The sequence below is a fragment of the Crocuta crocuta genome, unplaced genomic scaffold (assembly GCF_008692635.1).
Source record: "Crocuta crocuta isolate KB4526 unplaced genomic scaffold, BGI_CrCroc_1.0 scaffold16, whole genome shotgun sequence".
Taxonomy (NCBI): domain Eukaryota; kingdom Metazoa; phylum Chordata; class Mammalia; order Carnivora; family Hyaenidae; genus Crocuta; species Crocuta crocuta.
In genome coordinates this window covers 12,023,876-12,039,420 of record NW_027531893.1, presented here as the reverse complement: position 1 = coordinate 12,039,420, position 15,545 = coordinate 12,023,876, and the positions used below count along the sequence as shown (strand labels likewise).

At 50.5% G+C, this 15,545-nt stretch overlaps 1 protein-coding gene across 8 annotated transcripts in view; it reads left to right on the top strand.

The window, feature by feature from the left end:
• MARF1 (meiosis regulator and mRNA stability factor 1) overlaps positions 1–15,545 on the top strand; it is a 35,576-nt gene that overhangs the window by 16,737 nt on the left and 3,294 nt on the right. For all 8 annotated transcript variants that reach the window (XM_077773148.1, XM_077773144.1, XM_077773143.1 and 5 more), the window contains 11 exons: positions 452–627; positions 2,428–2,648; positions 3,385–3,527; positions 3,709–3,842; positions 5,338–5,540; positions 6,434–6,661; positions 9,756–9,986; positions 11,921–12,133; positions 13,319–13,379; positions 13,464–13,589; positions 15,137–15,307. In XM_077773148.1, the coding sequence (XP_077629274.1) occupies positions 452–627; positions 2,428–2,648; positions 3,385–3,527; positions 3,709–3,842; positions 5,338–5,540; positions 6,434–6,661; positions 9,756–9,986; positions 11,921–12,133; positions 13,319–13,379; positions 13,464–13,589; positions 15,137–15,307 (1,907 nt within the window). The remainder of the gene's footprint in view (positions 1–451; positions 628–2,427; positions 2,649–3,384; positions 3,528–3,708; positions 3,843–5,337; positions 5,541–6,433; positions 6,662–9,755; positions 9,987–11,920; positions 12,134–13,318; positions 13,380–13,463; positions 13,590–15,136; positions 15,308–15,545) is intronic.

Genomic DNA, 15,545 nt, shown 5'->3' with positions numbered 1-15,545 from the left:
GAGGGTGCATAGCCTCAGGCACGATGAGTGTGCACACAGGCTAATGGAGGGCACACAGCCTCGAGCAGCAGGTTGCAGGGTTTGAGGGAGAGAAGTAGTCTTGGGCTGTCTGGTAGACCTACTACAGGCCCAACATAGGGCTAAGTTGCCTTAAAGCCGCTGGTACATTAAAGCAGATAAATCACTGACTTGGCACCCAGTTGCCTCATTTTTAACCGTGCCCTGCTGGAAAAACTGTCTAGGAATTTCTGGTATCATCACACTGGATCATAGAGGTCAATGCCACAGCGATTGCCTCCCCTCCCTGGGACCTTAATTCTAATGTTCCAACCCAGATCCTGGGGATTTAAACAAAAATTGCTTATTAGTGGGTGTATTAAAATAGAGGTTTCTGATTGGCAGGTGCTTTGCTTTTCCATATTGTAATTGACCTTGTTTCCCCCCGCTTCAGCTTTCCAGATTGTTATGCCGCGGAGTTCGGTGAACTGGAAGAAGTGCAGGAGAACCAAGGGGGCGCCCCCTTAGAACACCTCATCACCTGCGTCCCGGGTGTGAACATCGCCACTGCACAGAATGGCGTCAAAGTGGTCAAATGGATTCACAACAAGCCCCCGCCTCCGAACACAGGTGGGAGGCAGGTGTTTGGTGTTTCTGACCCACCAGCTGCTATGAGAGGAGGCTGCTGGCTTTTACTCACCGCAGCCCGCTCTGCCAAGCACAAAGCACTGTGCAGGTCTCCTTAGATCTTTTTTTTAAATGTTTGTTTATTTTGAGGGAGAGAGAGCACGCATGCGCAAGCACACACATGTGCCCTCAAGTGAGGGAGGGGCAGAGAGAGAGGGAGAGAATCCCAAAAAGGCTTCATGCTGTCAGCACAGAGCCCAATGAGCCCAGTGAGCCCAAGAACCATGAGATCATGACCTGATCCAAAATCAAGAGTCACATGCTGTACCAACAGCCACCCAGGTGACCCTCCTTCAGTCTTTTAGAAACTACTCTCTAAAGTGTTGAAGGTTTGGCAGAACAAGGCTTTTTGGAAGTAGCAGCATAAACTCTAAAAAGTGTAAAACCCACGTTTCACATTGACGAATCTCTTTAGCCCTACCTAATTTTGTGAGGCTTTCTGGCTAGTCGGTTGACTGGCCTTTTATGTTTGTTTTTTTTTTTAATTTATTTCTAGGGGAGAGAGAGAGAGAGAGACAGCATGAGCAGGGGAGGGTCAGAGAGAGAGGGAGTCACAGACTGAAACAGGCTCCAGGCTCTGAGCTGGCAGTTAGCACAGAGCCCGATGCAGGGCTCGAACCCACGAACCGCGAGATCATGACCTAAGCGAAAGTCGGACGCTTAACCGACTAAGCCACCCAGGCGCCCCAGACTGGCCTTTTAAAAATAGTTTCAAGTAGTTGAAGGAAATCTCTCTAAATGCGGATTTACCTGTGAAATTCATTTTGCTCGACATTTCTGACTTTGATAAAAGTGAAAACGGATTCAGCTGTTAGTATGAAAGACCAGGAAGTGTGAACCTAGACTTGGGCAAGTTGGTGAGTTGCTGAGCTTTGGGCGTCCCTGAGTCGCAGGTGTCTAATCCCACGACCGGTAAACAGCACTGTCAATTGTTGTCTCCTCATGGACACTCCTTCTCTTTGACCCTAAACCCTTCCTCCCTTTCTCTCCCCCTGTAGGAAGGGAGGTGAGGATAACCAGGGAAGGAGAAAGATGTGTAGCAGTGCTGCTTACCACCTTCTCCTGCCTTTCCCCTCAGTCCTGGCCGAGCAGGCTCCCGGGCGTGAGCTGTTTCGCCTTCCTCCTGTGTCGTTAGCCTGCCAGTCTCTTAGAAAGGTCTTTGTCTGATTATACTTTCATAATGACAAGTTTTTCTAACTTACGTGGACGTTCAAGAAAAACTGAAAAACGTCTTTCTTTGGTACTCACTTTTATCAGCTAGTTTCACATTACTGCTTTCCGTGATTTTCTGCGTGATGTTTTCAGCCTCCGCATGGGTTAGCTAGGGTCTTCTGGGCTACCTGCTTGCTCACCGTCTGTCACTCTGTTCTGTGGGAAAGTATGTTCCACAGGACCAAGATGCAAGTGAGTCTTTGAAATACAGTGGGTTTATAAGCTGGAAACTTCCTGTGTAATTTCACCTCTGCTTTAAGTTAACACTATGCGGAACTATGATTTACTTTGACTACTGGACTTCGAGAAGTAGTGCTAAAACATCTCCCAGCCCATAAAGAAGTTGGGCTGGCCTATTGATTATTAGAGAGGACCTGAATGTAGACACTGGGAAGTAAAGGGGCCCTTCGGTCTCATCTGCGTCGTCACGGGTGAGCTCAGGCGAGCAAGTGCAGGGTTAGTTACCTTTGTTTCAGTGGGGAAATCCCGCTTCATATCTTAGGAATGTTCTCTTTCTCTCCCCCTGTCTAGACCCTTGGCTTCTGCGATCTAAGAGTCCTGTGGGTAACCCCCAGCTGATCCAGTTCAGCAGGGAAGTGATCGACCTGCTGAAGAGCCAGCCGTCCTGCGTCATCCCCATTAGTCATTTCATCCCGTCCTATCACCATCACTTCGCCAAGCAGTGCCGGGTTTCAGACTACGGCTACTCCAAGCTGATAGAATTATTGGAAGCCGTGCCTCACGTGTTGCAGGTAAGGCAAGTTCAGGGATTAGTCGTTTCAAGACGGGATGTTCCTCCGTGGCTTCGGCTACCTCAGCCGAAGAAACGGGTTAGCTGGTCACCTCATCCAAGGTGGCTTCTCAGTTTTTCCAGAAAGCTGTGAGTTTCATCCTAGAGAAGAAACTCCTTAGAGCACTGTCAAGTATTTTTCTTCTGATCTATGTATTCCGACCTCCCTTCTCCTGCCCCAGAACTCTCCAGGGTTGTTCACTCATACAGAGGAACTGCGGAGAACACGGGCTTACCTCTCATAAAGACGAGCTCCTGGTCTGGAGCCTCACGTTGCTTCCTCAGGAGTTTTGCTTTGCCTGTTAACCCAGAGTGTTACACAGCTTTCTACCTGTGAAACAGCTTCCCAGTTGTAAAATGGCTTAGAATACCTCAGCTGTCTTTTGTAGACAAAATTAGTTGCCCAGATTAATCATCTGCTTTTTGTGTCTGTATTCACACTATTTGAGAAGGGGTATGAAGGGCAGATGAAGAGGGGGTGGGGGGGCCCCAGGCACTTGAGCGGTTGCTCTTTTTGAACATCCACATTCGGTTGATCTACAATGTGTGTGAAAATGCAGATGTCACACATAAAGGGGCTTGTTGTCTGAGAGCAGTACCAGGGGAGAGAGAGAGAGAGAGAGAAAAGGCCATCACCCAGAAAGTCAGGACGCGCCGAGGTCTTACGAGCATAAATAATCAAAGTGTTTGATTTGCAGATTCTCGGAATGGGCTCCAAACGCTTGTTGACCCTAACCCACAGGGCCCAGGTGAAGCGCTTTACTCAGGACTTACTAAAACTTCTCAAATCCCAAGCCAGCAAACAGGTCATTGTGAGGGAGTTCTCACAGGCTTATCATTGGTGAGTTGATGAGAAGGGGGGGAAAAGAGATGAAAGCAAATATTTTAAGACACTTTTTCTTCCCACAAATTTAAAATAATTACCCAACGTTTTCTATTTAGCATTCTTTTGGAAAACTTATAAAGTTAATTTAGCAAGTGGTATTTTTCATTCTTTACCCATTTCCATGGTTAAATTCTAGGTGTTTCTCAAAAGACTGGGATGTCACCGAATATGGTGTTTGTGAGCTGATTGATATCGTATCAGAAATTCCCGACACAACCATCTGCTTGTCCCAACAAGATAGCGAAATGGTGATTTGTATCCCCAAAAGAGGTATGTTGACCTTTAATGTGCTGGAAGACGGTTGCATAGCTCAGTGGTTATCTTAATGTGGAATCACATATCCTTTTGCCCGCCCTTATGGTTCCTGAAGGTTCCATGGAAAGTGTAGCATGAAAGCTATTGTGTGCTGTGTGGTAGATCCTAGGTTCTTTGACGCAGGGAAGCCACTCTCCAGTAAGAAAAGCAAGCTGGTGTTTTTAGGATTCATTCTAGGGGGAAGGGGGCATAACCAGCACTTTGCTGAAATGCCTTCTTCAGCCTGTATGTGGCTGTTGACACCATAATGATCCATCTGAGAGTCGGTACCATGGCCCTTGCTTGACTCTCCTTTCTAACTGTGCACCCTAGAGAAGCAAAGAAGACACGAGCAAATGTTTTGCTCTATCTTTCACATTTTGGCCATTCCGGTTGTGGTCTGGAGCTAGGGTAGGCAAAATTACATCTGTCGACTGTCCTGTTCTCCCGGTATTATGAATCAGTGATTCTTAATTTAGGCTTCTGCGGAACGCTGATGTTTGTGAAATCCTAGCAGTCTAGAGCTTTTGCAGTGAGTAATGTCAGTTTTCTGATTCTCATTTAAAAACCAATAGAGGGGTGCCAGGCTAGCTCATTTGGAAGAGCGTGCAACTCTTGATCTGAGGTTATGAGTTCAAGCACCACATCAGGTGTAGAAGTTACTTAAAAAATTATTTTAAATCTTTCTTATTTTTAGTTTTTTAGAGCTTGTGAGCAGGGTAGAGGGGCAGGTGGTGGGGCGGGGAGGACAGAGAGAGAGAGAGAGAGGGACTCTTAAGCACACTCTGCACTGAGCATGGAGACTCCTATCCCACAACCCTGGGATTATGACCTGAGCTGAAATCACGAGTCAGGTGTTCAAATGACTGAGCCACCCAGCCGCCCCTAAGAAAACAAAAACAAAAACCCTTTAAAAATTAAAAAAAAAATTACATAAAAATTAATAGAAATGAAGAGTGAAATTTAAGCTTTTATTCTCCTGTATTTTTGTTAAACTCGTTGCCTGATACTCTTCTCTGATAGCAATTTTAACCGAAAGTCAGAAGAATAAATAGAAAGCATGTGGCTATTCAGAAGGGCGATTTTACAGAAACAATTTCTAGGTTATTTTTACAGGTACAGACACCTGTCGCGTACACGCTCATTACGTGTCAGGCTCATTTATATGGGATGGGGCAGGGGACGAGGAGCTGGAAGTATGTCCAGCTTGCAGGGTAAAATTACATGGGTGTGTACGTGTGTTTCACAGTATACCGCAGTAGTTTCCTGGTCTCGTGCCCTTGAATGAGCTTGAAAGCCATTCTGCAGGGAGAGCACATGAATATGTTTGTTTTAGGGTGTGTGCGTTTGGAAGACAAAGATGATATCTCTCGTAATCTGTGCACGGGACTGACTATAGCACCGATGTTGACCACAGATGAATAGAAGACTGTGATGTCTGATGGATGTTTTGTTTTTTTTTTTTTAACAGAGCGTACCCAGGATGAAATAGAAAGGACAAAACAGTTCTCCAAGGACGTTGTTGACTTGCTGCGGCACCAACCCCATTTCCGGATGCCCTTTAACAAATTCATCCCCTCCTACCACCACCACTTCGGCCGGCAGTGCAAACTCGCGCACTATGGGTTTACCAAACTACTTGAACTTTTTGAAGCCATACCTGATATTTTACAAGTGAGTGAAGAGATTCCAACGATACTGGGAGAATTTTTTTTTCTTACGGACCTCTTTTCCTTGGAAGTAAGGAAAAGGAAATAGGAGTTAGGAAATAGGAGGAAAACTTGAAATATTTTGATCAGAGAAGCTATATTGTCGGCTCATTAGTATTTTTAGGTAAATGGGATTTTTTTTTCCCTTCAATAAAGAAATCATCTTCAAATTTATTTTAGGGTAATTATTGACAAAAGATTAAATAGTTTTTTTTTAATAGTTTGATTTCTTAAGTGGAATGTTTTTCCATTAGTGCCGTATTTTTCACATCTCTTAGGTTGGAGGTAAGGATGAGTACATGAGGTGATTCAAATGCTTAGCTGTTAAGACATTACTAAGTTAAACCAGATTTTCGATGTTAATTTTATCAGTATTAGTGTTTAAGTTCATTTATTTTTGAGAGAGAGATACCAGAGTGCGAGCAGGGAGGGGCAGAGAGACAGAGACCCAGACAGACACAGAATCCAAAGCAGGCTCTGGGCTCTGAGCCATCAACACAGACTGGCCTGATACGGGGCTTGAACTCAAACCGAGGGACCATGACCTGAGCTGAAGTCAGACACTTAATAACCAACTGACCTACCCCAGGCACCCATAGTACTTTTAAACTTCTTGTTGTGTGTGTGGTAAAATACGAGTACATAATTAACCCATTTTAAGTGTGCAGTTCAGTGGTAGTAAATGTATCACATGCTGTGCAGACAGTTTACAGAACTTTTTCATCTTGCAGAACCGAAGCTCTGTATCCATTAAAGAACACCAAGGTGCTTTTCAGTTACTAACTGTATACGTTTCCATGCTATTTAATTCCACAAACTTGTTCAATCTCGCCTTCTTCCTGTCCTGTGTTTTCCAAGGTACTGGAATGTGGAGAAGAAAAAATCCTCACCCTGACAGAGGTGGAACGATTCAAAGCTCTTGCTGCCCAGTTTGTCAAACTCCTTCGGTCCCAAAAAGATAACTGCCTTATGATGACAGATCTGCTTACGGAATATGCTAAAACTTTTGGTTACACATTTCGTCTCCAAGACTACGATGTCAGTTCAGTTTCTGCTTTAACACAGAAGCTGTGCCATGTTGTAAAGGTCAGCAGACTTTTATTTTCATGGTGGTGTGGGGTCAGCTTCGCTGGGGTGTGACCTGTGCTTTAGCCTTTCTCTGTTCACACCTCGCACTAGTTTCTGCTTCGCAGTAAGTGCTTCTCTTGCTTCAGTACCTTCTTAGGTAATAGGAGATGGCTCTGGTTTGGCAGGTAAGATTTTTGCTCTGGCTTCTCTGTGTTTATTCGGGGCCTTGTCAAAGCAACGACTCTTTGACCTGATGAGGTTTCTTTCATCCGAGGATGTATTTTTTCAGGTGTATTCTTCTAAATGGATCATCGTTTCTGCAGTTTTAGGGGAGATTGTAATCACAGACCTCTCTCCCCTCCCAGATTCTGACTCACTTGAGTAGACGTAGGAGCAGGCTAGGCTCACAAGTGCCCTTGTTGCTGGCAGCACGGGACCGGACGGGTAACTTCCTCTTGCTTCCCGCCCTGGACTGAGCTAACTGTCCCAGTCCTAGGCTGAGCAGCTGGGCGGTTTCAGGCTGCCTCTAGCCCGGGACCAAGAAAACTCAGTACGAGAAGGGAGAGTGGAAGGGAGGACTCACCAAGGGGGGCAGCCTTGGTTACAGAGGTGAAGGGATCCATTCGCTGCTGTCCAGTTAAGGGGAGAAGAACCTTCACGGGAGACAGAGGAGGGAGGACGCTAGGAGGGTGGCCACACCCAAGCCAAGGAGGAGGAACGGCCAGCAGTGTCGCCTGCTGGGACGAGTTAGGCGGGGACTAAGGTGACCTTCAGGCCTGGCTACGTGGAGGGCTTGCTGTCGCTGGCCAGGGCAGGGTCACCGCCAGCGAGCGGGGTTGAGGTGTGATGTGGCGTAGGAGGCGAGAAAATGGTGACAGGTGATGCAGACAGCCTTTCACCTTGTCTCCTTATGAGGGAGCAGAGGGAGGCCGCAAGGCCACAGGACCGAGTGAGCCCGGGAGCATTCTGTGGCTGCTCTGCTCCCAGGTGGAGAGACCTCAGCATGGCTGAGAGCCGTCAGGAAGGATGTGCTCAGGGGAGAGAAGAGAAACACACAGAGACGAGCCGGTGGTGGGACGGGGGTCCCGAGGAGGCAGGCGTGGGAATCGGCATTCAGCAGACAGAGGCACGGCCCTGATGTTTGGGCTTCGACCAGAGGGAGAGAGTGGCGGGTGGATGCAGACACAGGGAAGTTTGACGTTCCTCTGTGGGAAGAGGAGAGAGGTACCTTACACGAGATTTTTCTGTGAAGTGGAAGGTGAGACCATCTGCAGAGAGAGCAGATGAAAGACACAGGATTCGAGATTGAGGCCCCTCGAGGTGTGGTGCGGTGCGGTGCCTGGGACCCGCCAGGACATGAGGCAGGGGTGTGGGGAGTAGGGGAGCTCCGCAGGAGGGCGGTGGTGCCCGTAGCGCTGCCCTGGGTTTACTGCAGGCTCAGAAAGCAGACCGTCCGGCTCAAGGTGCGAGCTTGCCAGATGGTGCAGAGAAAAGGCACAGGGACAAAGTTGTTTACTGAGTATGATAAGAGTGGTAGTGAATTCGTGGACTGTCGGCGCCAAGGTGGACACGAGGAATGTGAAGAAGGCAGAGGGCTTGAACTGGGAGGAAGTGCGGCTTCCTGCAGGGGAAGCTGGAGGAGGGGAAGAGCTGATCATTTGAATCTCTTCCGTCTCCCACCCCACCATCCACCGCAGGCCTTCTTTAGCGTGCAGGGCGCATGGGAGGTTTGTGTGAGCTGCTTTGGCAGAGGGCAGTAGACGTCAGGGTCCCACGTCCCACTGGGAATGGGTGTCGCAGTAGGATTGAGTGGAAGGGGGTGTTCCTGGACATGAGGAAGTTGAGGAACTGAAAGGTCCCTAGGTCGGACGGGCCCCCCCAGATGCTCAGTTACCCAGCACGGAGGCACCGGAGGGCTTCAGTGGATAGCAAGCCTTGGCCCTGACCGGAGACTTGATGAGCTAGGGCGAGTGCGTGGGGAGTCGGTCAGGATGGGGACGGATCGGAGAGGCTCCGGCGTGCTGCCTGGCGGCAGCTGCGTCTCCAAAAGCTTCTAGGAGATGCTGATGGGCGGACCCCCCCCCTCCCCGACTCCAAGATTCTGAGGCAGTTGGTCCCAGTGTGCTCTGAGCACTGGCATCTGTTAAAAGCTCTCTTGAGGATTCTGCTGTGTAGCCTGGGTTCAGAATCACTTGTATCTAAGTAGCATCCAAAGAACAGGTTTTGCTTTTTACTCCTTGAAAGGCTAGAACAATAGCAACAATCTGGGCATTGAAGATGACTCGGACTTTGCTAGACTTGACTCTGCTGATATGGGAAATCTGTCATCAGAACCTCCACAAACCTGTCACCATGGTAACTGGGGTGGGGGTCACCCTCCAGCCTCCTGCTTGGGCTCTGGGTGAGTGAAACAGGGACACAGTGCGATGGTGACAGTCCTCAGGTGCTGCTCACTGCTGTGCCTGTGAGAGCCTGACTCACACAAGGCTGTGTGGCCCAGCCCGTGCTGAGGCGCTGAGACCTGTGGTCTTGGCTGGAAAACCGGACAGAGGGGAAAACGCGGTTTGCCTGCCAGCACCTCAGCGGCACACGTGCCTGGGGGTCCCACTTACGGACTCCTGGTTCTTCTCGTGCTCTTTGGTCCCTGAATGATAACCTCTGTCTTTTCAGAAGCGTCCTCTTCGAGTGCGCTTCATCACTCAAACCTGTTATCTTCTTGAGAACCGGAAAGAATCAAGGGGTAGACATACAGTCAGACTGGAAAATACCCACTTGCTGGCTAGTGATGATGGACTAGAATGTGGGTGTCCTTAGATTGGGCCTTCCGTCCCCGTCCCAGTCTAGCCCCTGGGACGTGGTGCAAACCCCTCTCTTGCCCCCTCCCTCAGCACAGCAACCTTCAGTCCAAGGGCTTGGACAGTGAAAGGAGCGCCCTAAGTGAGGGCTGGTGTGGATGGAGGTTCCTGGTTGTGGACCAGCAGGAAGGGAGGGAACAGCCGCTACTCTGGTGTCCCTTGAAGTGTTGGTCTCATGACCCAAGGACACTAGCTGAGTGGGTGTGGAGCAGTGCCCCCCACCTCGAGCCGGAAAACATGGCCTTTTATTCTCCCAGGTTGCTGATATGGCGTCCGGCAAACAGCTTCAGCTGATCAACCGCAAGTCCCTGCGTGCTCTCACTGCCCAGCTGCTGGTGCTGCTGATGTCTTGGGAAGGAGCTGCCCACCTGTCTGTTGACGAGCTCAAGAGACGTTATGAAACTACCCACAGCGCTCCCCTCAACCCCTGTGAATATGGATTCATGACCTTGACCGAACTTCTGAAGAGTTTGCCCTACTTAGTGGAGGTACGAGCATTCACAGTTCTTTTTTTTTAATTTTTATTATTTAATGTTTATTTATTTTGAGAAAAAGAGGGCGCGCATGCGCACGAGTGGGGAGGGGCAGAGAGAGGGAGACACAGAATCTGAAGCAGGCTCCAGGCTCTGAGCTGTCAGCACAGAGCCCTTCATGGGGCTTGAACCCACGAACCTCAAGATCATGACCTGAACAGAAGTTGGACACTCAATCGACTGAGCCACCCAGGTGCCCCAAGCACTGACAGTTCTGTAGAGCCATCTTATGAGAAACCTGAATCGGATATTTCTGGATCACCTGATAGTCTGGATTAGAGGTTATAGAGCTGGAAGGGACCAGTGAGTCATTCTGTGGTTGAACAGACCAAGACACAGCAGGGGTACAGGTGCCTTGCCCAAACGGGTGGCAAGCTAGGAGGGAAGCCCGGGCCTCCTGGGTCTTGAGCTGGGGTGCCTTGTGCTGTCCCGGGCTGCAGTTTGCTGGTGTTAGGTGTGTCTGAATTAGATGGATTGTGTGGGGGCTCCGGGCGACTCCTTAGTCAGACACGGATCAGAAAGGAAGGCTGGTCACCCAGGTGGGCTTTTAAGAATAGCTCCTAAGGTTAGAAGAATCATAAGAGACTACTACAGAGGTGGATAAAGCCCCCTGCCCAAAACTATCAAAATTGACCCTAGATGTTAAAACTTAGACCAATTACCACAAAAGAGGCTGTAAGATCATTGACATTTTACCACTGAAAAAAAAAAAACCAGGACCAGATAGGTTAACAGTTGGATTTTTAACTAACTTTTAAAGCCTAACTCCAGCCTCCAAAAATTCATTCTAGGCCATGTTCAAAACAAGTAACTCACCGCTTCATTTTATGAAACCAAAACACCTTTAATACCAAAAACCTAACAGTCCCCAAAAGAGACAGTGGTTCTAAATAAGATGTTAACTAGTAAAATCCAGCCACATAGGAAGAGAATGATATACCATTGTTACCGTATAACCATGTGATTGATAACTGAATAATTAAAAGATATTGACCAAAATTCTCTCACTGGCCAAATTCAGGCCAGGCTCCTGGGAGCCACCTTCTAGACTAGACGGTGACCTTCGATGTCCTAATAATTTTCCATCCACCAACGCCCCCGCCCTCCTGGCTATAAATCCCCGCTTTTCTCTGTAGTGTTCAGAATTGAGCCCATTTCTACACTGCGGTTCTTTCTTTTCCTTTATTGCAGTAGTTTTTAAATAAAAGCAATTTTTCCTACTTTAACTACTGTCCAGTTCTGGTTTGTTCTCCGGTACCAAATCCAATGTTTCCTAGACTCTGCTAATTCTCTGTTGGGTGAACACTGGTTCTAGGAAGTGTAAACAGATGGTCCAGGACAAAACGCTTTCCGTGGCAGCGAGGGTTGGGAAATATCCCTTCCCTTAGAGATTCTCCATGTACATGAAGACTCTGGGAAGGTTTCTGGTAAAAGAATTTGTTTACTTGAGGACAGAAAAGCTTTGGGGTTTCCTCCCTTACTGCCCCCCCCACCCCCCCGCACCCAAGAAAACTAATGTCCCACAGCCAGTGTCCCTTGGAACAACGCTTTGGGAGCAGGGGGTCGGTGGCCTCAGGCCCTGCTGTGTGTTGCAGCTCTCGCCCCTCCTCACTGCCTCCGTGCTGGAGACCCCAGAACTGCCGCTTCCCTTCCTTTCTGGCACACCGCGCCCTCACCTCTACCAGCTTAGAGGCACAGATAGAACCAAAGTTCGCCCAAGGTGCAGCTTTCTCTCCAAGGAGATCCTTGGATGGACCCCTCCTCCCTGGCTTGTTGTCCGTTTTCAAGTTGACTGCGTGCCTTTTCCCTCTCGCTGGAGGCCCTGACCCCTGGGGCGCAAAGCCAGCCACTCTGGGAGTTTCTAACACCGTGTTTTTCTCTTGGGTCAGGTGTTTACTAATGACAAGACAGAGGAGTGTGTCAGGCTCACAAGCCTGTATTTGTTTGCCAAGAATGTGCGCTCTCTGCTCCATACGTACCACTACCAGCAGCTTTTTCTCCACGAGTTTTCCATGGCCTACAGCAAGTATGTCGGAGAAACACTGCACCCCAAGACGTACGGCTACAGTAGTGTGGAGGAGCTCTTGGGGGCCATCCCTCAGGTGGGTGTCTGCTGAGCTGCTCAGAGAGCGTCTTCCGGGCCAGTCCCGGGCCCTCTCTCCTGCCCGGACGGAAGCAGTGCTGCCGGGAGGACAGCGTGGCAGGCATTTTCACAAACATACCTTCGGCACAAAATGAATGACTTCAGCGCACCTCCTTCATTCTGCAAGCCCGTATTAAACTCCTGTCTGCCAGGTGATAAGGTGATGGAGGGTCAGGACCCCTGAGCAGGTGATGAGGCCGTGCGGTTGGTGCAGCTGTTGCTGTGCGCGCTGAGGAGGTGCCGTGGGCAGGGCCCCGGGCTTGGGGTTCGTCCCAGGGCCGGGACGTCGGGGGTGTGTAGAGATGAGCCCTGTGACAGAGGGCACGGCATGAGTGGATGCAGAGTAGTGACCCGCAGTGTGGAAGGCTGAGCACATTAACAACTAGGCAGGGGCCCATCGGTGAACTAGGAGCTCACGTACGGGGCCTTCCTCCTCCGGGTGAGCGGACGGGCCGGGAGCGGAGGGCAGGGGGCCTCGGGTTTGTGTGTGGAAAGCACGTCCCGGAGTAGCGGGAGGGGAGGAGGCAGCGTGGCGAGGATCCTGGCCGTGGCCGGAGCCCGGGTGGGAGTGACACCCAGAGTGAACCTGTGAGAGAGGGGTGGAGAAGCCAGTGACGGACCCAGCGAGGCTGAGATTGGGGACTCCGTGACAGACGTGGGTGGGGCAGTAGAGGGAGCCGAGGGCCTCCGCTCCCTGCTTGCTCCGCTGAGGGCTGAGGAGGTGGAGGGAGGACTTTGTTCTAGGAGTAGGACCCGGGGCTTGGTTTGACAGGTCTGGGAGATCTCCATGATTCATCTTAGAGTGTATTTAGTTTCTAGAAAAAAAAAAGCAAGGGTTGTCTTGTGAGAACTGTCCCCTTTAATAGACCAGGCTGGTGTTTGGGAGATGGTCTTTGAAAGAGCCACAGAGCGTGTATTTAAAGCTGAGTCTCACCGTTTTTAGACTACACATCTTGTAAGGAGTCTGTTTCTGCCTGGTTCTATTAGGTTAAAAACTAAATGAGGTATAGAAAAATCAGCCTTGGCATTAGTTTCTAACCTGTAAGGTGTTTCGGGTCAACATGGTAGGTCACATTCTGCCTGGAGTTGGAGCTTATTTCTCCTCCTTTTCCACTGCTTAACCAGTGGCTCGTCTTGTGTGCAGGTGGTCTGGATAAAAGGACACGGCCATAAGAGAATTGTAGTGTTAAAAAACGACATGAAAAGTAAGTCTGCGCCCATCCCCTCCACGCTTCGAAGGCCCAGCTGCCTCCCTGACTCTCCCCTGACCCGCGCTCTCGGTCCTCCAGGCCGCTGGAGCCCCCTTGGGCTCTCCCCCGCCAGCCCCGGAGACCGGCCCTCGGCCACGGAGTGCAGCCCGCCGGCGCCCGAACCCCACACCGCCCCGGGACTCAGACCTGGGACAGGCAGCGACGGTAAGCGTGGGAAAACAGAGCGAGCTTGTGAGGTTCTAGAGGTGGCTGGGAGGGGTGTGGGGGGGTCGAAAAGGACCACAGTGGGTCATTTGCCTTCATTAAAGTCAAGTCTTCATACGTTTTCCAGAGCAGTCTGGTGTTTCCTTAGTGCCCGAAAGACTGGCCTGTGGTTGATGGCCTTTTATGGTTAGCAGTTAAGGCTCTTAAAGGGTGTGGGTGTGTCTGTAGTGACAGCGTGTCAGCCCAGTTCGGATGTCCGAGGACAGAATTACTTGGGCACTTGTTAAAATGGTTTTTAAGACTATTGCAGTAGGGTCCACTCCACCACACTAGGGGAGGGGCATCGAACTTGGCTCCAAATACGGAGGTGAGAGGGAGGCAGGGCGCCCAGGTAGCTCAGTCACTTTAGTGTCCAACTCTTGATTTCGGCTCAGGTCGTGATCTCACGGTTTGTGAGTTCAAGCCCCGTGTTGGCTTCTGTGCTGACAGTGTGGAGCCTGCTTGGGATTCTCTCTTTCCCTCTCTGCTCCTCCCCTCGCTCACTTGCTCTCTGTCTCAAAAGTAAATAAACTTCAAAGTGGGGTGAGTGGGGATGTTTTAGTCAAGGAGCAGAGTGAGAAGGGACATCTGGGGTAGAAGAATGGGGGTTCAGAGAGCAGGGTGCAGGTTCTCACAGAACTCACTTCCTAAGATTCTTGCTAAGAGCAAACTTGGCAAGGACCAGATAGACATGGAAGGCCAAGGTCAAGGTCCGTGGAGAAGAGGGCTCACAGGGCCTGGGCTAAAGTTGGATTAAGGACGGTCTTTGTCACAGGACCGCCGCCCCCCCCCGGGAAAGAGTGGATGATAACACATTAATAGTACTAAAAACAGCATTGGCTCACTTAGATTTTGTGTGGAACCTTCCCTGTGGCTAGAAACTGGCTTGAGCTCTGTAGCACTTTTACCGTTACTGTAAGAGTTTGGGGTCCCTTGCTGTGTAGGAGTCATTCATCTTCATATGCTAGTGAGAAGCGTTCCCGTGGCCTGTGTGTGTCAGGCACCTCGGGCATGCAGCGTGTTGCACCATACGGAGTGCCCAGAGGGGCTCCTGCCCTTAGCTGCCACACGTTGCCTCCCGTCTGCAGATGAGGAACCCAAGTTCTGGGAGGTTAAGGGGCTTCCTTACCCAAGTGCACTCAGCCAGGGAGTGATAGAATTGAGGTTCAGCTCTTCCACCTCGGAGCTCTCGCTCATCTAACTACTTTCTACACGTCTAAGGATTTTTATCTCCCCTCTTTGGAAGCCGATTATGGACTGAGCACCCCCCTTTTTTTTCTTCGGCTGCGGCCCCTAGGGGACTGCCATTCCTAAGAACACAAATCCGGAGATTCTGGCTTGTGACCTTTCCCTTACCAAAGAGTGACCGAGGCCTTTGTGTTAACGGCCTCTTTTTGTTTTAAACCGAGATGTCTTGAGTACTTCCTGGCCTTTTCCGCCTTGAAGGAGGGGAAAGACAGCGTCAGGCGCAGCGTGGCGGGCCACTCACGCCTGCCTTCTCTGTCCAGGGCCCCACCAGGCCGAGCAGGAGCTGCTCCGCCTGACCAGCGACTCCCCCGTGGACCTCCTGTGTGCGCCCGTGCCGTCGTGCCTGCCGTCCCCTCAGCTGCGGCCAGACCCCGTCGTCCTGCAGGCCGCCGATCTCATTCAGTTTGAGGAGCACCCTCGAGCGCCTCCTGGTAGGATGTGCTGCCGTTACGGGGGGTTTCCCTGTGGCCGGAAAGCTGAGAGAGCGAGGCCAGGATGGGAAGCGTCGGGTGGAGATGGGGAACAGCTGTGGTTTTTCGGGCACAGAACTACCCACACCGATGGCGAACATTCGGGACCGTGTTCCTGTCAGTCTTCCTGTAGAGCTAGGCTCGCGGCCCAGGGCGGCTCGGGGAGCGGAGGGGTGCTGCAGCGGGCTGTGGGGCAGGC